Raw genomic sequence first — 21,652 nt, 5'->3', positions numbered from 1 at the left:
GTTCTTCTGCGTCTAGGCAATATAATCGAGAATGAGCAAGACTTTGTGTTGTAAGTCGTTGAGTGACTCCGATTTGCAGATGTTTTCAGGAACCTAGGTCTAGTCCTTTTCTTTTGCTATTTCAAATGGGAGGAAACCGATCGATCACTTGAAGTTCGTAGGACGCCGCCGTTTGCTAAGACCCTTTTATCTATCACTTGTGATGTGAAGCTGCATATCATATATATATATATAATCAATATCATTAGTGAGTATTTTGAGATTGGGTTGGTGTTCCGTGTATTTTTCCAATCATCTTGGATTTTGTCCATTGTATGCATATATTTTAAAATCCACTAAATGTCACTATTTATAGGTAATTTGGTAAGTAGGAGATGAATTATATGGATACTAATAATGTGTAATATTGAGACATATAGACAACACTTTGGGAAATGAAGGTATGACACATGAAGTATGAGCATATATTTTCCTTAAGATGTCCATTATATATATATAAAATATGTCTTGTTAAAACTTTGCTAGAAAAAGACCTATGGGGAAAAAATCCTAGTGAAAGAAAAAGAGTATATATTTCATATAATCTAATACTCATAAAAATAATACAGTATATTTACTCATTTCATGGAAACATCACTTAAAAATATCACTTGAGATCTCTGAGTCATCGCATTCCAATATTGTGTACCAATTTCTCAAAGGTTGTTGTTGATGATGATTTTGTAAATAAGTTTGCTAGGTTATCCTTCAAACAAATACAAATTTGTTGGACAGTGTCGTCACCATTTGATCGTTGCCATCATTTGATCATGAGTGTAGAAAAGCTTGTATGTTGGACAACTAACCTACATCCTCACAATCAATTAGATCAAAATTAGATTTATTATAATAAAATAAATCAATGTAAACTAATTCTCAAATAAAACGTTACGTTTAACTCTACTCCAATATCCTCCTTTTAGAGGAATATCATATATATGTAACAAAACTGCTGAAAAGTACTACAAAGTGCAGTGTATAAATTAGTCAAGCTATACAAGTGCACTTATTTCTCAAAATTTATGCTTCTTCAGGACCTAACATTCTTCTCATCTTTCTGAGATATGATATATCATTTTCACATCGAGTGAATGAACCACTATAAGAGTATACAATGATATACATAATCCACAAGCTTTGCAAGCTAAGGCAAAATTTATCATCTCAATTTCTTTCTTCATAAATTGATGCAATTTCTTTCTTTAAAAATTTATCATACTAGTTCTCACGATTTGAAAAATGAGCTTATTTATATTGGATTGTTTCTTTCCACATAAGTCAGTTCATTCCATGTTGATATTTTTCATACTCATTTTCTTAAAAAATATCGTGAGTAACATTGTATGCAAAAATGTTACCGACTTATATGGTTCAATAATTTATTGTTATATCATTAATATCCTCATTTACTTCAACATCCTTATGAGTACTCATATTTAGGATTTCTTCTAGAACATCCATATTCTTAATTGAGTCATTTATTGACTATTTCTTTTTCGAGGATTCTTATCTTTAGAACAGAATTTAATGGAACATTTGCAGCTGGTATATGTGACTTAGTCACTTTCTTAGCATTTATAAATGCATCTGGTAACTGATTTACTATATTTGCAAATGAATTATTTTCTAAACTTCAGGTTCATATTGATGTACGGAGATCTAAATGAGACAATAACAATGAATTTTATGTAATTTCTTTTTCCAACTTTTTAATTCCTCCCCCCTAATGTTGAAAAATATGTTTCATTAAAATGACAATCAGCAAATCGTGTAGCAAATACATCACCCGTCAGGGGTTCAAGATATTTGATAATTGATGGGGAATCATATTCAATATATATTCCTAACCTTCTTTGAGGACCAATCTTAGTACGTTGTGGTGGAGCAATGAAAACATATACCGCACATCTAAAAATGATGGAAAATATTTGGCTCGTGGCCATATGCTAAATGTAATGGTGAGTACTTATGATAAGATACTGATCTCATGCGTACAAGTAACATTACATGCAAAATAGCACGTCCTCATACAGATGTAGGAAGCTTAGCTCTCATAAGCAATTAACTGCAAACGTTTTATGAATGATTCTCCAAACCATTTTGTGTATGAACATGAGCTACAGGATGTTCAACAGTTATCCCAATTGACATACAATAATTATCAAAAGCTTGAGATGTAAATTCACCAACATTATCAAGACGAGTGGTCTTAATCGTATAATTAGGAAATTGTGCTCTTAACTTAATTATTTGAGCAAGTAATCTTGTAAATGCAAGATTTCGACTTGATAATAAGAGCACGTGTGACCATCTGTTGGATGCATCTATTAATACCATAAAATATCCAAATGATCCACTTGATGGGCTAATATGTTCACATATATCACCATGAATTCGTTCTAAAAATGTAGGAGATTCAATTTTCACTTTAGCTTGTGATAGTCTAATTATCAATTTACCTTGAGGGCAAACATCACATGATAATGCATTAAATTGAAGAATCTTCCGATTCTTAAATGGGTGTCTATTTGAATTCTCAATATTTTTTCTCATCATTATAGATCTTGGATGACTTAATCTATCATGTCAAATTGTAAATGTCTAGATTCATGAACTTCAGGTTTATTGTTGCATATGTCTCAATTACTCGTTTATGAGTATAATATAATCCGGAAGATAAAGCATGCAATTCTTTCAATATATGTTTTTCATATGAGACAGTAGATATGATATAAAGATGCTTTATATTATTCTTTCTATCAGTCTCAATATGATAATCATTGAGACATATATATTTAAAACTAAGTAGATTTATCTTTGATTGACTAGAGAACATATTTAGATAATGTGAAATGTAAATATAATAGTTATTAATATTTAAATCATTAAAATTAGTAGGTTGGTTCCTGGTCTTTTAGCCAATTGTCACCAGCTTTTAAAGTTTTCAAATTAATAAATTTCTTGACATATTTAGATATGATATGGCACTTTAATATTAGTAATGCATGAAACTTAATTATTACCAAAATTCATTTTTCTGCAAAGTGACATGCCACGTGTCCAAATGCGAATAAGAAGATAATCTAATGATAAAATTACATTGAGGATAAATTTTTGAAATTTTTGAAAAATTAAATACTGAAGTGAGAGAACTTGGGCTCATTTAGAGGATTCAGCAAATTTAATAAATGGAGATATAGCAGCAAAATTAACACAGAAGAAAAATATAACTTCCTTTAATTTTTAATACTGAAGAAAAATATAATTTCCTTTAATTTTTAATAATTGTATATTGCAAGTATTCCTTTAATTTTGAATAATTGTATATTACAATTATATGTATTAAAATTTCCTTTAAGGTCAAAGTATGGAGTCAGATATATTTTTGAGGTATAAAAAAGGGAGAAAAATTAAAATCTAAATTCTCGTACATGAGATTAATTTCTGAATTATGGCTGGCCAACTATTTTAGATTAAAATTAGATTTTTTAGCCAAATTAAAAAAGAAAAATTGAAAAACTAAAGTCTCATTGGTTAATAATTTGATTTTTGAAAATTAAGACTATAAATAATACCTTCACTCATAAACTCTTATGTTATTAACTTTTTACTTCGTGTTTTCAAAAAATTAGTCTAAGTTTTGAAACTTAAAAGAAGCAAAAAGTTTGTTTTGTTTGGTTTTTTTAAGAATTAGCTATGATTTTAACTGTTTTTAAACAAAGGTGAAAATTATAATGGAAAGTGGAAAAAAAACGAACAAAAAAATTTGAAAATAGAAAATTTAAAACGAAATAATTATCAAACATAACCTTTTATCTTATTACTTTATTTTTTTCTTTTAATGTTTTAAAATTTGACTTATTTTGAAAATATTTTTAAAAAGTAGACAAAAAAAAATATGAAATCTATAGGTGAAAGTGATGCTTAAACAAAATTAAAGTCTTAACATTTGAGTTCAATTGAACGTAGTTATCAGTACACAAAATCGTCCAGATTCATTGTAGGTGTTTATTAAAAATACAAAATTAACAACAACAAAAAAAACTTTTTGTTTTTTTCCTACTCTTTTATTCAACAACTAGGAATTAGAAAATCAAACCATAAATCTTAAAAAAAAAAAAAAGGGTTATTGAATATGTTATCATAGAACAATGCTCAAATTTGCATTTTGTTTAAGAACATTGTTGGTGGACAAATTTCTAATCTTAAAAATTATAAAGTTCACAAAGTCGTAAATTTCGAGGCTTTATTTTTATTTTTGCCCCCAAAATATTCAAAAAAAAATTATTAGAAAATATAATATTTGATAACTATTTTAATTTGTAAAACTACTGAAAAAATATGGCAAAGTATCAATATCTATCCATGAAAGATCATGATAAACATTTATCAATGGGTGATAGATTGCAATAGATATCAATGGATGTTTATCGCGGTCTATCATTGATAGATAATAATATTTTGCTATATTTATAAATAAGTTGGTTCATTTTCATTTGTTTTTGTTTGAAAACATTCCTATAATATTTTCAATTAATTGTTTAATTATATTCATCGTGTGAATCTGACGGTAATAAAGACTATATTCAGTCCGTACAGTTCCAAATATGATCTACCTTGGTTTGAGACAAAGTTCTCATTTATTTTAAGGTATTTTGTTTTCACTATGTGCTCTCTCTCATTAATCTCAGGGCTTTGTTTGGAAATAATATAGATTAATTCTTGTCCAATTTAAAGTGATCATTAATAATCAAAACATGAATAAATATGCCAAATCGAGAATAATTCAACTATATCAAAAACTCGATTTTTTTTTTGTATCTTCCAACCTTATTGTACTGAAACAAAAAAAACTATGATTAATGTTAACAAGAAAAAGTAAGAGAATATTTAATAATGTTGGGTATAGAACAATATTGGTTTGATGTATTTAAGATTGAACCAAAATTTTATAGGTACAACCAACATTAGTTATATAAGTGATGATAATTACAAGTAAGATGTGCCTTCATAAAAAAAAAAAAAATGAAATATATATTTAATTGGAAATCTCGACAAGTGATATAAAAGTTAATATCCATAAATAATGTGGTTCAAATTTTACCTAACGAGAAGAACCAGTTTCACCCGACAAGACAACTAATTATATAAAATAGGTGAAATTATTGAAAATATCAAGATAATCATCAAAGACAGGGTGGTACTATCTCATCCTTATAATCATAATGAAGATAATTGTTAGACGGAATCAACAATCCAAATTCAACAATTACTAAAGAAAATATCAAGACACGAATTAATACGATAATGGATAAATCGATATCAATTTGGTACAGAATGAACTTCCAAAAGATTCTTGTCTATATACATAATCTACTAACTAACATGGTGTGTGAGTTTAGAAAGAATCAACGATCGAGATTCAATCGTAAAAGACGTCACAATCGAAATGCCATGAAATGAGAGAGAGATTGAAAAAATGAGTGAGTTTGGAAAAAGAAACATAAAGGGATGGTTGAATGTAGACGGAAGGGCGACCTTCTTCATTGGTTAGAAAATTTAGAGCCTTTTTTTATTTGTTTGTTGTCTTCATCTCTTTTGCTTTATTTATAAGAGTTTTCCATTTTCAAAGGAAGAGAGAAAGCTTCATTTTTGCACTTAAATTTAGGGATTCCATTGAAGAAGAAGAGAATGGTTTTAGAAGAAGAAAAATCAAGAGAGAAAGAGGAAATAAAAAGGGGCTCAAAAGGGAAAGAAGAACCATTTCATGTCACTCATAAAGTTCCACCTGGTGATAGTCCCTACGTTAGGGCAAAATATGCTCAGGTAAATTTCTTTCCTTTTGTTTTAGGTCAATAATAGTCGTATTTCCAAGTAAAAGAATGAACCATCAATTTTCGAGATTATAGTAGATATTTTATCCTACTCGAATTATTTATCTTTAATTCTCGATTTACTATTTCTTTAAAATTTTGACTCTTTCTCCATTTCTCTTCTGTTTTAGTTCAATAGACTCCATTGCTGGTAAAAGATTGAACCATGATCCTTTAGTAGATGTCGTACCTACACGAATCATCTCTCTCTAACTCATAATTTGTTATTTCTATTAAACTTGACATTTTTGTAATTTTTTTCGAGAAATTTTTAGTACTACAATAGTAACGTATTCTCTTTGTTTATACTATAGATTTGTCTTCATAAATATTTGTGGATCCCACATCAACGTCATTATTTTCAACAAAAAAAAAACATGTTGATGTGGCATACAATAAATAGAGAAAATATGAGACGATTTTTCTCAAAAACTCCAAATGTCATAAAATGTAGTGGTTTTAATTTCTATTTATATTTTTAGGATTTTTTTTTCTCATCCCTTTTTCAACAAACTTTTCTCATCCCTTAGAAGAATGATATTTGCTACTTGTCTTTCATTGTCTCTAAAACATAAAATTCTTTTTGTTTTTTTTTTTTTTCTTCAAATTCTTTGCACACATGAAGAATGGTAACATAGTTAATTATAACTGTGTCACATTGGTTGAAATTACATTTTTTTTCCCTTTATTATTTTTATATATATTTAAACAATATTTTTTTATACCTATTTTTAAACTATAAACTTACAATGTACTACTTTTTTAAACCTTTTACAAAGTTCTACAAAAGTTGAAAAACTCACATAATCACTATAAGGGCAGAATTTGACAACTTTTAGTGGTTACGAGAGTTGGTTGCATCTAACTTTCATCTTCCACATTTATTTATTTATTTTTAAAATGATACCTTTTATACAGAATATTTACAACTCATGATATTAGAATAATAATTTATTCTATTTTTCGTATTTTTAAAACTAATTATTATACCGATCGACCTCTCTTCTTCTCCGACCAATCAATTTCGATTTGGTCAGTTGACTTGACTTTTTGGTCTATTATACTCACCCCTAATCTTACGTAACGTCAATCTTTTTGCAGACCACTCAAATTAACAACTCAATTTTTTTTCTTAAAAAAAGGGTAAGAATTATTTGCCACGTATTGACAAACTATGATTGAAAAACTAAGATAGACGGCAAAAAAATAAGAGATGTACTGAAATGTTTTTCTTTCGAAAATGAACATTAATTGTCTTAAAATTTACTCTTAGTATCATCAACTTATCCAAAAATTAAAGTTTCTATTAGAACAAAATTTAAAGTGTAAATAATGATAACGTGAACTAACAAAAGAGAGATAATGTGAATTTTCAGTTGATAAAGAAGGATCCTGAGAGTGCAATTGCATTGTTTTGGGAAGCAATAAATAAAAGGGACAGAGTAGAAAGTGCACTAAAAGATATGGTTGTGGTTATGAAGCAACTTAATAGAGCTGAAGAAGCCATTCATATCCTCAAAACCTTTAGATTTCTTTGCTCAAAAACCTCTCAAGAATCTATTGACAATGTTCTTATCGATCTGTTTAAGGTTCGTGTCTATTTAATTTCTAAATTTTTTAAGTTTTTTTTATTTATCATTTATTTATTTCGTGTCAACTCAATTAAAATTAAGATCTTGATTGATAGTTATTTGATTTTTGTTTTGTTATATACCTTTTAACGATATTTTCAAAAAAACAATGTCATGTTTGGATAACAATTTTGTTTAAGTTTTATGTTTTTTTTCAAAAAAAAATTGGTTGTAGTTTTTTTTTCCTAAATTTCATATTATGGTTCTCACATTTATTAGAGAAACATTTGGATTTTTAGTTAAATACTAAAAATAAAAATTACTTTTTTGTATTCCAAAATTTGGGTTTGTTTTCCAAAATATCAGTGGAAAGTAAATAATAAAATAAATAAACTTGGGAGTAGAAGTTTAATTTTAAAAAATTAAAAACAAAAAACTTAGACCCCATTTTATGACTATTTCGTTTTTCGTTTTTCGTTTTTTGTTTTTTTAAATTAAGCTCATTTCCTTTTATTTTCTTTCAATGGTTTGCATATTTCTTAGCCAAATTTTAAAAACAAAAATAAACTTTTAAAAACTACTTTTTAACATTTTCATATTTTAGCTTGGTTTTTGAAAACCAGGGTAAACAGTAATAGTAACAAAACAAGAAATTTAGAAGAGGAAGTGATGTTTGTAGGGTTAATTTTCAAAAATTAAAAACAAAAAACCAAATAGTTACCAAACAAAGTTTCAATGGTTATCAAATGAGGTCCAAATAATGAACAGTTTGTTATTGCATTTGAAATTTGACTAAAAATTCAATTGTTTACCTTATAAAAAACGATGAATAAGAACGTTGTAATTAAATAATTGCTCATAAAATGAGATCTAAATTATTGAGACTCGTGTGGATCTCGAACATTATTATGGTTTAATCTATTTTTGGTGGATAGAAATGTGGGAGAATTGAAGAACAAATAGAGCTGTTGAAGAGAAAATTGAGAATGATTTATCAAGGAGAAGCTTTTAATGGAAAGCCCACAAGAACAGCTCGTTCTCATGGCAAGAAATTTCAGGTTTCTGTCAAACAAGAAACCTCTAGATTATTGGTAATTTTCTTTGCCTTTTTTCTTTTTTCATTTTTTTTAAAAAAAAGAAGAAAAAAAAAAGATCAGTATGATTGTCTCTATTATAAATAAAGTTTGTCTAAATTTTATTATCCCATCTTCCCATTTTTCCAAATTTTTCATTATTATCTTCCCACAGTAATACATGCAATTTTTTTCACTTTTAACACTATATATGAAGAGGTAAAATTAAATCTCTCCCTTCAAAGTTTGTAGTATTTACTTTAAATCACTTAAACTATCTTCATTTTAGTAGGGATAACTTATTTAAAAATAATTAAAAAAAGAAAATTAAATTTATTCTGAAAGTGAAACGATACTATATATATATATATATATATATTTAATGCTAACTCAATTAAAATGTAACTAAGATTTAAAATATCCGTGTCCACAAAAAGTGACTTATTCATTTTTATAAAAATGTCAATGAAAATATTGATAAAATATTATTGTGATGGATATTTTTAGAAAAATTATATAAACCGATAAAATCAAAAAGTAATAATTAATCATTAACTTAAAAAAAAAAGTTAAAATGTTTTTAGTTAATTATATTCGCATTAACATTTTGTTTCTTATCTTTTATGTTTCTTAGATTTTTTTGTTTTACGATAGAATAAAAATATTGATTCAGCACTCATGTCAATGTCAAATCTATGAATATCTAAAAACACCCACAAAAATGTCGACATGCAAATATAAAAGTTTATACCATGAGTGTAACTAGCCTTTTCTCTAAGTCAGAGGTGTAGACTTTACAATTTTGAAATTTTATTTTTATAATAATAATAATGATAATAATAATAAATAAAGAGAAATTCTTATAAATAGAAAATTTTCAAAAATATTTACAGCAAAAAATTTCAAAAGTGCTACTTTTGGACTTTTTTGGACTTTTTTGTTTAAATATTTTTTATATTTAAAAAAATCCTTAAAAAACCCCAATAATAAAAGAGAAATAAATAAATGTGGATTATAATTTTCTGACCCATTAATGGGCCTTGAATTTGATAGGGAAATCTTGGGTGGGCCTACATGCAAAAGCCCAACTACATGATGGCAGAGGCAGTGTACAAGAAGGCCCAAATGATAGATCCAGATGCGAACAAGGCTTGCAATTTGGGCCTTTGTTTAATGAAACAGGGCCGCCTCCATGAGGCCATTTTAGTTCTCGAACAAGTCCAGCAAGGCCTAATTCCGGGCTCAGATGAAACCAAAGCCCAAAAACGGGCAGCAGATTTGCTGACCGAAATCAGGTCAAGGCAATCTCTGCCCGAATCTATTGAACTATTGGGCCTTAGTATTGATGCTGATTTGCTTAATGGGCTTGAGCAATTGGTCAACAAAAAAGGCCCATTTAGGTCCAAGAGGCTTCCTGTTTTTGAGGAAATTTCTTCATTTAGGGATCAATTAGCTTGTAATTAATTAATTAATTAGTGAATAACTCTTCTTTTTTCTTTTTTCTTTTTTCTTTTCCTTTTTTTAGGATTTTTTTTTTTTTTAGTGGATGGATTGGTTGGTGTTTGGAATTAGAATGATGTGTTTGGTCTCTCGAAATATGGAGCTCAAGTGAAATGGTCAGAAGGAAATGTTTGTATTATTTTGTTAATTGTGTTTTTACAATTTGGATAAAGATGTAAATATAGTTTTAGGGTTTGGAATAAATTTCTGTTTTCTGTGTATTAGATGAATAATTTGTCCTTCTCTTTCTAAAAGAACATGTTAAATTATACAAATATCTTTCAACATTTGAGTAGATTTCGAATAGGAGCTTTGCAAAGTCATGAAACATCGGAAAGTTTCATTTTTTAATTTTGATTATTTTCTATAAAACTAACTTCAACTTTGAAATTGTTTCAAAAAATATCCTTTCAATTAAAATAAATTATAACAATTGATGTGACAATTTGTGTGTAAAAAATTAGAATGCGTGTTGGTTACTATTTACAACTGTGTGTACTAACATACATATGTATGTATAAAAGATTAATATTGTTGTTAATATTTATTTCATCTTAAAAGATATCACCAAAATTATATATATATATTGGAATCTAAGTCGTACTCCTTCCAAAGTTGTACGCCTTCCAAATTTTACACATTAGTCATCGTGTCTACTTCAACTTATTTTATCGACAAAAAACCTTCTAAGGTATTTATGTAATTTCAAAGTTTAAGTGCAAAAAATAAAGAATTTAAAATTCTCGAAGCATAACTAAAACATACCTATAGAATTAAAGATATTGAATATATTCTAATTTTAAGAATATACAAAAAGAAATAAAAAAATATATATTAGATTTTATTGTAGGGTATTTTAACTATAGATTTTATCAAACATCGACTAAAATAAAATATAATTGAAAGTATATAGATCAAAATGATATTTTAACGAGCAACGTACTATTTGTTTTGAAATTGATGAAGAAGTTACCTCGATTGAATGCTATTCAAATAGTAGAAAGAAGTTTTTTGGATTTTTCTTTCATACAATCTTAGGTCCCCTCCATAACTTTATTGTTCCATAAATACCAAGGGATAAGGACGAGAATCATGGGACCATGCTTCGATAGTATGAAGAAGATAGTTTAAGAAAGTATGTGCCTAAAAAACATCATCAATCTTTTATCCACAACTACTCCTTATATACATTTTGTTCTTGAAATTTTTTCTTAAGAAATATTATTACGTCACGTGAGGTAAAGAATTCAAATCTATAATCTCTTACGTCATGTAATACCTTGACCATCGAGCTTTATGTAAAGAATGTGATTTTATTCAAGAAATTTACGTTGTCTTTTTAGCTCTTAATCTAGAATTAATAAATTAATTAATATTTTATGATAACAAACCTGATTTTATTTAATAGTAATTTGAGTTTTTAGAAATGTGAATTGCATGGAGCTTGAAATAATAGTTGAATCATCAGAAACAAGGATCGAATAAAGAAACATATAGCTAAAACAAGTTTTTAAAAAATACTTGTGGCATTGATGTGACCTTTAAATCATCAAATTGGACTAATCAAATTGTGACATGTGGATAGTTGAGAGAGTGGCACATGGTGGATTTTTTAAAATGTTTTAAACAAGATTGTTAGTTTTGTGAGTTTCAATCATTTCATATGTTTTGATGATAACAAATCTTTAACTTCGTGATTATTTTATTATTTTAACATGTTCATAGCATGGAGCTCAAAAGATGATACTAATGTGTTTGGAATCACTTGAAGCAAATGTTGAACAAATAACTTTTGGAAGCAAATTATACATGGTGACGATATGACACGCATGGACCTGCCAAAAGTAACATGTGTCATTCTTTACTAATATGGAAATATGCATTAACGCAGATAGATCGACGGTTGAAATTTTAATACTTGGTGACTTCTATAAGTTTAAGTTAAAATTATCCATATAATCAAGGTAATAAATTTGTGTGTATGATATATTCATGCATAATAAAAGAAAGTTTTATACACGTGTGAAAGTAAATGCAATTTTAAAGAAATTCTAAAAGATGGTTTAAATGAATTCATTTTTTTTTTAATAATAATTTGCATCCACCCCCAACTAACATTAACTCTCGGTTAACAAGGGAGAAGATACAAATTAGTTTTTTTTTTTTTTTTTTCCTTCCATACAAAAAGAGCCCTTAAAGATGATGTCAAATCTGTAAAAGAGTGGGGCAACCTTTTTTCTCTTCTCTACAAGCGAAATAAAAACGCTTAACATTTGCAAAGGATGCAAAAAAAAAAAAAAAAAGATTTCACCAATAAAAATATCCAATTGATAGATTCCTAGAATATGAACATCAAAATCCATAATTTCCACGCTTAAACTTCTAAAATCGCTTCAACTTCGAGAAAATAATGAGCCAATTCTTTTTTATCGAGTTATCCAGAGAGTCTCGAATAAGCCAACCGAGTCCTCCCTCGCTCAGTGTCACAATCGCTCTTTCGGAAGGTTCTCTTAGCGATTGTGCGGCACTTGTTCCCGCTCACGAACAAGTCAGCCAACTCGAATACGGACTGCTGATGGCACACCGAGTGCCTCTCGCAACCTCCACCCCCGTTTTAGGGAAAACGGTTTTAGAAAACGGGTTTAGAGAAAAGGTTTTCGTAAGAAGTTTTGTGAGTGTGAATAAAGAAAGAAAGATTGTAGTAGACTATAAAGCAATAAGCAACAACAACTGCTTTATAGAGTACTAGTCCGGGTATGAGGAAGTGATGGTTAGTCTTATCCCCATATAGTGCATTCTGAACAAAAAGCCAACTGGCGCCCTTGCATATGCAAAAGGGCGAGTGGTCACTTACAATGAAAATGTAAAGAAAGCAAGCTAACTAAGCTAATACAATACAAGATATGAAAGTATGCTAGAAGGGGGTTGGATTGGGCATGCGGCCATGGGCAACAGGCCCTGGACAAGCATGACCGTTACACTCAGCATAGCACGAAGTTTCAATACTCAATATACGAGAGAGACTTCTAAGAACGTAAGAATTATGAGTTCAAATTGATATAATTCTAAAAGTTTAGAAATATAAATTGATATTAATAAGAGCATGATACAACAAATATAAACATACAAAATATGAACAATGGATTAAGAGACTTGGATCTTCGATTCCTCACCCCCATATTTAATATTGTTTTCCTCCCTTTTTTTTTTTTTTGGTTTTTTCGAGAAAATCTCTCTCTTATTTGGATGCATATTGAATCAGTTGTTTGGATTTGAAACGTTTCTCGAGTATCCAACCGCCATGGCTTCGTGTTTCCCTTATCACCTTCGATCATAAGCTTTTGGGTTTTCTCATTTTGATCAGCCGGTTCGATTCAAGGTTTCAGTTCGATTCTCCAATGGCGGGGAAGGAGAAGCAGCCAAAGATAATTACAGACAAGAACCAGATGAGGACATGGACCAGAGCCATGAGAACTCAAGGCAAAACCATCGCCCTCGTTCCCACCATGGGGTTCCTTCACGACGGCCATCTTTCTTTAATCCAAGAAGCTCACAAGCATACACAACTCGTTGTGGTCTCAATCTACGTAAACCCTAGCCAATTTGCCCCTTCCGAGGACCTCTCGACCTATCCTTCAGATTTCGAGGGCGACATTCGGAAGCTCATGGCTGTTCCTGGAGGAATTGATGTCGTTTTCCATCCTCATAATCTCTACGATTATGGAGTAGAATCAGCTAGGGATTGTGCCGGAAATGGCGGAATGGCGGCGGTTTCTTGCTTGGAGGAGTCTGGTTCTGGGCATGAGACATGGGTGAGAGTCGAGCGTTTGGAGAAGGGGATGTGTGGGAGCAGCAGACCTGTTTTCTTCAGAGGGGTTGCTACCGTTGTTACCAAATTGTTCAATATTGTGGAGCCTGATGTTGCAGTGTTTGGGAAGAAGGATTATCAGCAATGGCGGATTATCAGGCGGATGGTGAGTCTCTGTCTTCGTTTTGTTTCCGTGTGGGATAGAAGAAGGTGATTGGTTTTAATTCTGATATCTGTTTAGAGCTCAAAATTCAGGATCACCTTCTCTAGAGTGTCGGATTGACGTCTATGTGAAGTGTTTCTTTCAGGGTTTGATTTTGTGCTATCTCGAGGGATGTTCGTTTAATGATCGGAGAGTTTTTTTTTCCAAAAGAGAAATGTTTGATGATATGATATTAAATTTTCCCTCTCCCCTAAGCTTAAGCCTTTTGGTCAAAGGTCGCTCTTTGTAATTGGCGGGGGTGTGTGCTTTGTTGTGAGAATTTTGGGAGGAAAGGAACAACAAGTATTTAGAGGTGTGGATAGAGACCCTAGTGAGTTTCCATGTTTCTCTTTAGATTTCTGTATCAAAGACTTTTTATAATTATTTCATAGACAATCATACTTACTTGGAACCCTTTTTCAATTATAGTAGATGTTTAATCCCCCCAAAAAAATCATTGTTTGTCATCTAAATTTTGAACTTGATTGCTTAATTCTAAGATTTATGAATTTAGTTTGTAAGACTATCTTCAGATTTCGAAAAGCTTCTTCGATTAATACTATTAGATGAACTGGTAGTTGAGTTTTCAAGAATACTAATTCTTTCACGTTTGCAATATGCCCTGCAGGGTATGACTTTAACTCCTGTCCCTTGAACTTCATTTAGATCTGATCTTGATAGTTTAAAATTTGGGTTGGGCAACAAGTGGATGATATATATTTCTCTAACTTCTTGCCTTACCATCTTTAGTTCTAGATTGCAACCAGTTATCATTTGCTATCATTGGACTAAGAAAGGCACTTGTTTATTTACCGCTGGTGACAATATTTCTCACTTCAGCTCCTTTCCAGGTTCGAGATCTTGATTTTTCCATAAACATTGTGGGGTTTGAAATCGTGCGCGATGCCGATGGTCTTGCAATGAGTTCTCGCAATGTGCGGCTCTCACCTGAAGAAAGACTAAAGGTTCTCTCCTTCATTGATCTATCTATTTCTTTTCAAATTATAGTGTAGTGTCTTCAAAGTGCAAAGCATATGGCCTTATTGTTCATAATCAAATGATTACTTAGATTCAGAAACTGACTGACTTCTTATTTCTCGTCTAATAGGCATTGTCTATAAACAGGTCATTGTCAAAAGCAAAATCTGCAGCAGAAAGAGGTGAACTCAATTGCAAAAGATTAAAGAATTTGGTCGTCGATGAAGTACGGGAAGCTGGTGGAGAACTTGATTATGCTGAGGTTAGCCCTGAATTTTTTAAGTTAGGAAGTCTTCTGACTTGAGCCTATATTAAGCTTTTGATGTTCTGTCTGTGACTTTGTGCAGCCTTCAACTTAGTTGAGAGATAGTGTGGAGTTGTAGCTTGTCCTTTTTCATGGTTTTATTGGATAGCCATTTTTGCTGATAAGAGTGCAAATGTAGGGTTATATCAATTTAAACCTTGAGCTTTCGTGAGTATATTAATTTATACCCTCCATTTCATTCCGATTAGATAAACGTTAAGTGAGACTTTTAATTTTATCAATTAAATTCACGAATTTTTAGGAGAGAATCAATTTAGACTCTCGTTTAGATAACCTTAATAAATGGTCTAAATTGATTCGCTTATGAACAATTTAAGAGTTTCAATGAAACAATATATAAGTCTCACGATATTTTTTTAATGAAAATTGGAGTGTATAAATTAGGGAGTTCTAATCGATACAACTTCTAAAGCTTAGTAAATATAAATTGATTTTCTTTTTAAAGCTTCTGGCCATTTTATGGACTGGAAATGGGGCTGCTCAAAAGTTTATTATGCATAATTGCGAAATCATGGTTCATTACTAGTCTTCCAAAATGGAAGGAAAAGCAACTTCAATTCTTCTCAAAACCAGAAGAATCGAAGATGTCTTTTTTATCATAATGTTATTGTTAACCACACTTGTATTTACTGATTTTTTTTTTTTTTTTTTTTGTTTCGGAAAGAATGGACGTTATTTTCCGACGATGCCTCGAAACAACAAGAAAGTTTAAAAGTTTAATGTGGTTCTTTGTTGGTGATAGATTGTGGAACAGGAGAGTTTGGAGGTGGTGGAGGAGATCAAGAGTCCAGTTGTGATATTAATTGCTGCTTGGTTTGGCGAAGTCAGACTCATAGACAACATGGAAATAAACATTTGAGTATTTACCTTCTTTTCCCTTTTGCTCATTCTTCCCCCCTCCCCTTTTTGTTAGAAGTATAATATGGCAACACCATTTGAAGGCCACCCATATATAGAAGTTTAAACCCCTATTTATGTGTACCAAAATAATTCAAACTCAAGACTCCAATGGAGATGAAAAGAATAATAAAAAAAGGGAAAGTGTCAATTTATACTCTTAAACTTTGAGGGTTGTATTAATTTAAGGGTGTATTTGGATTAAGTTTTCAATTGTTTAATTTTGAAAATAAGTCATTTTGGGAAAAAAAAATGAAGTATTAGGCAATAACTCAAAACAGCTTTTGATACACTCTCATAATTCTTTTTAAACATTTTTTTTTTATCAAAAGAGTTTAAATAAAAAATTAAAAAAACATTTTTTTCTTTAGTCTATCTAAATGAGCTTTGAATCCTGACCTAATAATTGTATATAAATTTAAACGTCGAACTTTTGTAAGTCTATCGATTTGCACATTTCATTATGTTTTGAGGGAAAAAAAGCCTTGTATGAAGCTTATAGTTGTGTAAATTTAGACTCTTAGACAAAACTTTCTTTTAAAAACGTTTTATGCATTTACTTTAATTATCTATTTTGTAAAACCAACTTTAAAAAAGTCTACACGTTTGAAAATCAATGCATTAATGATTTACAAAAGTAATCGTAATGAAATGTCTAGATTAGTTGGTCTATGAAAAATTAGGAGTTTAATTTACTTAAATTATAAGTTTCACATGATATTGATTAAAAAATTTGAAAGATGATACATATTGAGTCGTAAGAGTTCCAATTTCATCATATGGCACTTCAGATCAAGATAAATAAATCTTAAAGTTAAAAACCCTTTTAGAAAATCGAAAATTCGTTTAAAAAGAAAAGGCATTTCCATATTCTATCAATGAAATATCAAATAAATATGGCATCATAATTCTGGTTAAGGATTGTGAATTTTGACAAAATTATTGTTAATTTGTGAATTAATAAAATTTAATATTGTATCTCGATAATACTAAAATTAGTGAATTAGCAGAGTGAATTTAACTTATCTAGAATCGACTTACTTATCCCCACATTTGTTATACGAAAAAGATAGATTAAAGAATTAAAGAACATCAATGAAAATTATAACTAAGTCTATTTAGAGGTAAAAGTTGAAATTTTTTTAACATTCTCGATTGCATAGATTAAATTCCAAATTCAAGAAACTTGTATCTCATATTCTGAGTTAAATTGCACCCCCAAACCTTTTTTGTAAATATAAACCTTAAATTTAAAAAAAGTTGCAATTTTAAACCTCTAACAAGTTCTTGCTTCAAATATTGTTATGAACAAAATTGTCGTCTTTATGCGTTCAATTAATTATAAATTATATGTACAATATTAAATCGATGACATTCTAGAAAAATGCAAGATTGAAACTAAATGACTGTTATTCGTTAGTTTGTACATTTGGTTAAACTTATTTTAGTGCAAAACTTATATTATTGAAATTAATGAGTTTATGAAGATATTTACCCTCCTTTTTTGCTAAAATTAGTGTGTGAATTAATGGAAATTGAACCAAAGATTGCAACACTTGTTGAGTCTAGAATCGAAGTTGATAAAATTGATGGTTTACCACCTAATAAATTTAGGTGTCAATTTATTTTTAGGATACAAGAGTCCTACTAGAGATGGACAATAAAGATCATTTTCCATAGTGCATATCATAGCTAGGTGTTGTGGATTTAAATACAACTACTTTTAAAAAAATATCGAATTTAAATGATTAAAGACCCGAGATAAAAATGACTTTTTTTATAAAAAAAATTTTATTAATGATTTAAAACACTTTGAAATTGTTTCAAAAACTATTTTTAGTTACCAAACACTTTAATTTTTTCCACGAGACTTATTCTAAAAATTAAATACTTAAAAAAGTGAAACCAAATACACCATAAATACGTATTTTAAAAGTGATTTTTTGAATATGACAAAAATAAAATTTAACTACCACGAATCGGGAGGCTCTAGCACAAGTAGGTAAGAGCGACCTCATACCATTAGTTGACTAGTCGGCCAACATCTCTCAGATTTCAAAAGGCTAAAATTTTACCCTTCCTGCAACTTCAAATAGGACAAGTGAACAACTGAACCATATATCACAATATCCAAAAAGAAAAAAGAAATAGAAGATATGCTGTCAAATCTATCTTGTAAATGGACCAAAAACCAAATATGCATAATCCATGCGTTATTGATTAACCAAGCGTGTGTATTGTTTAGCAAACGAATGATGATATATTTCCATACAAAGCATGTCAAAAGAATATAACCGCACAATCTATACAAAGCAGGGTCCTTAGGTAAACGTATGGGTAAGTGGAACTTGGAACTGAAAGATTTGTACAATAAACAAGCATGTATAAAACTGTCCGAGTAAGACCGATCCCATCACCAAAATCCTAATGCTGCTGCAAGGAGAAGAATCCATCAACATTTGAAGCCGCCGCAGACAGACAAAATGATAATCAGAATCAACGCGAGTACGATTGCAAGAACTATCAACTTTATCTTCATGTTCTGATACCACATCTTTCTCCTCATTTTGGTTCCTTGCTGCCTAAAATCTTGTGCCTGCAGATACCATTCTCAATTCAATTTTGTATTCACAATATAAAATATCGTGTGTTTCCACTTTTGTAAACATAATCTTCTGTTTTTTTATGACAATTAAGGCCAATAATCCATTGGAATCACAGAAGTAAGCATAGTGCTACGTCTAAATGAGACTATTACACGAATAAGCTAAAAAATTAGAAGCATATAGCACAGATACGCTCTATAATGTTGCTGCTCACTCTAAATGAGACTATTTTCCTTAAGGTATATAGCTTAGTAACAGCTCAATATATCCACAAGTAGTAAATAATTGCAAACAAATATGATATTAGTCATTCATTCATGAACTAAATTTCCTCTAATTCATATAGCATCTAGACTTGGGCAATATAGAAAAGAATGCATCATTTCTCAGATCGCCAATCGGCAATCATAGTTTAGTGAGTCATGCAAAAGGATCTGACAATGACCTGAGATCGAAGGTTTTCTGTCTTATCCACTAGAAGCTCAATCTTCTCTCCACGATCAAGAACCTGTAGAGAGAACAATTAGTGAATAAACCCAACATTTGGATATCCAGTAAAATAAAATAAACAATTAAATCAGATCAAATGTTATAATAATCAGAATATGGCCTTTTCCTAGATTTTAGATTGAAAGGCAAGGCAGGATGTAATGGCTGTAGGTAGCAAGCGTTAGATGGCAAAAATTTCTTGTACCTTTTCAATGTTTTCCATCATTACTCCTTTGACTTCAGAAACCTGTGCTTTCACTTTGGCAAGCTTACTGATCTCCTCTGGGTGCTCCACACAATACTTCATATGCTCCTTCAGTTTAGACCTATATAAAAAATATAATGTTGTTGGAATCAAAATCCAGGTAATGGCACATTCATTCTGTATATATAATGTTAGATAAGATATAATGGGATATTCATTTAATAATTTCCATGAAGCAACCAACAAGGTACCCAAATTCTTTGTTCAGGCTGTTGGCAGTTGCTGTCATGGCCTTTCCACCTCCATATCTCTTCACAAAGTCCTCATTAACTCGTTCAAGGAATGCAATAGGGATCTGTCGGCCAGCAGCTTCAACTGCAACCACACAGTAAGCTGCAACGTGGAAGAGATGGTATCAATTAGATTTACTTATGTAAGCAATAGAGACAGTATGGAGCACAAGCAAACTCAGAAATTTTTAGGATCCACGTCCAGTAGATTTTTAAGCATCGTCTTTCTCATGGAAGTACATAAATAATCTTGGTTCTTAATTATTTCCTCCATTAATTTGAATTGAAGGTGAATTTCTTGACTGGACCTTAAACTGAAATAGTAATTAATGACAATGATGAAACACGCTCAGGAACCATGTCCATGAACTGAGATGAGAAACATCCTCAGGACAACAGAATCTTCAATCAAAGAACTCAAATAGTAACTTACAAAACGAAGAGAGTGGGTGATTAACATAACAGGAGAATCCTAATTTTACAGAACTGTTAATAGAGAAATGAACACCGAAACTGAAATTAGTATAAAAGAACTTGTTGTCCTCATAAACAGAGGAGATTGCAGTTTAAAGGCTCCAGAAATATTGATACGAAGACTGACAGTTTTCGGATACCACATCTGCAACAGTTCTCTCGCATTGACGAACTTAAGAAATAACTTCAGAAAAAGACAAAAGCGAAACAGATCTCCAAGGAAACGGTTTCTAAAACGATAACGAGGTGGAATAAATATCGAGTTGTGGCATAATTGAAGGACTCGTTCAAGAATCCACCAAGGAATTTTCACGATCGTTCTTTTCAATACGTAATATCTTTCAAAATAGAATGATATCTACAGAACCGAATCCTCCATTAATGATCTCATCAGCGTAACACAAAACGATGCTTACGATACTAGTTTCTTATTACTTCCACTCCGATATAACAACGCGTTAAGAATCGAATCTAACGCAAATATCAATACGGAAACACGATTTAAACTAAACAAGAGAATCGGAAAGAATCGCATAATATACATGCATAACAGTTGTATCGATATGAAACAAACGATCAAAAGACGAAAGCCATGAAAACCATAGGAAAAAGGATGGAATCGATGAAAAAAAAGGAAGAAGAGACGGAGAAAGTTACTGAATCCATTGTCGACGAGATAGTTGAAGGTGTGGCCATCGCAATTGTAAGTGAACTTGTTGTTGGTGGCGGGAAGCTTCTGGAGGCACTGGGAGGCTATACTGGTGAAATTGCCGGTGAATTCTGTATATTCTGCGAGAATAACAGTTCCACGAGCAACGAAGCTGTAGATCAAAGATTGTTGCCCCATGGAAGACGATGAATCTTTTGCCCTAATCCGAATCGGAGGAGAATTAGAAAGAGAGAGAGAGAGGGAAAATTTGAGAGAAAATGAAGGCTTTGCTTCAAGGGGAAGCTCGAAAAGTTAGCATGTCTCTGTGTTCTCTTTGAGTTAGTTGTAGCTACCCTTTGATCTCATCGAAAATAACGGAAATGCCACGCAACTTTTCTTTCTTTTTTTCCGTCATAATTAAATATTTAATGGGATTTTTAAAAATTAAAAAATAGACTAAAATATTTACCAAATAACAAAATTTAATTATTGTTATGATAGTAATATTGATAGAAATTTATAAGTGTCTATCAGTATTTTTTTATTTCTATAAATAGTTTTTTTATATTTGATTGTGTAAATTACATTTTTAGATTTAAAATTGTAAATTTTACTTTGATGACCATTTAAGCCATAATTTGGTAACCATTTAGTTTTTTATTTTTGTTTTTTA

General features: G+C 30.4%; 3 protein-coding genes across 4 annotated transcripts; 2 read left to right on the top strand and 1 right to left on the bottom strand.

The window, feature by feature from the left end:
• Positions 1-5,674: 5,674 nt before the first annotated feature.
• On the top strand, positions 5,675-10,267 carry LOC120078269 (protein SULFUR DEFICIENCY-INDUCED 1). Its single transcript, XM_039032492.1, has 4 exons — positions 5,675-5,865; positions 7,289-7,501; positions 8,419-8,574; positions 9,610-10,267. Exons 1-4 carry the CDS (start codon positions 5,731-5,733, stop codon positions 10,018-10,020), a joined length of 915 nt encoding a protein of 304 aa, XP_038888420.1. The 5' UTR covers positions 5,675-5,730; the 3' UTR covers positions 10,021-10,267.
• Positions 10,268-13,265: 2,998 nt separating this feature from the next.
• LOC120077076 (pantoate--beta-alanine ligase) lies at positions 13,266-16,449 on the top strand. Of its 2 annotated transcripts, none has more exons than XM_039030930.1 (4): positions 13,266-14,030; positions 14,918-15,031; positions 15,175-15,306; positions 15,392-16,080. In XM_039030930.1, exons 1-4 carry the CDS (start codon positions 13,455-13,457, stop codon positions 15,401-15,403), a joined length of 834 nt encoding a protein of 277 aa, XP_038886858.1. In that variant the 5' UTR covers positions 13,266-13,454; the 3' UTR covers positions 15,404-16,080. The 2 variants fall into 2 exon arrangements, with proteins under 2 accessions (XP_038886858.1, XP_038886857.1); XM_039030929.1 differs by lacking the exon at positions 15,392-16,080 and adding an exon at positions 16,112-16,449 and having other exon boundaries at positions 13,271-14,030.
• Positions 16,450-18,446: 1,997 nt separating this feature from the next.
• On the bottom strand, positions 18,447-21,307 carry LOC120077121 (vesicle-associated membrane protein 722-like). Its single transcript, XM_039031016.1, has 5 exons — positions 20,988-21,307; positions 19,818-19,959; positions 19,567-19,687; positions 19,318-19,380; positions 18,447-18,862 (listed from the first exon to the last, which is right to left on the bottom strand). Exons 1-5 carry the CDS (start codon positions 21,175-21,177, stop codon positions 18,719-18,721), a joined length of 660 nt encoding a protein of 219 aa, XP_038886944.1. The 5' UTR covers positions 21,178-21,307; the 3' UTR covers positions 18,447-18,718.
• Between the last annotated feature and the right edge of the window lie 345 nt (positions 21,308-21,652).

This window comes from Benincasa hispida, chromosome 5, assembly GCF_009727055.1.
Source record: "Benincasa hispida cultivar B227 chromosome 5, ASM972705v1, whole genome shotgun sequence".
NCBI classification, from domain to species: Eukaryota; Viridiplantae; Streptophyta; class Magnoliopsida; order Cucurbitales; family Cucurbitaceae; genus Benincasa; species Benincasa hispida.
The sequence above is the reverse complement of the archived record's forward strand: the minus strand, read 5'-3'. Positions and strand labels throughout refer to the sequence as shown.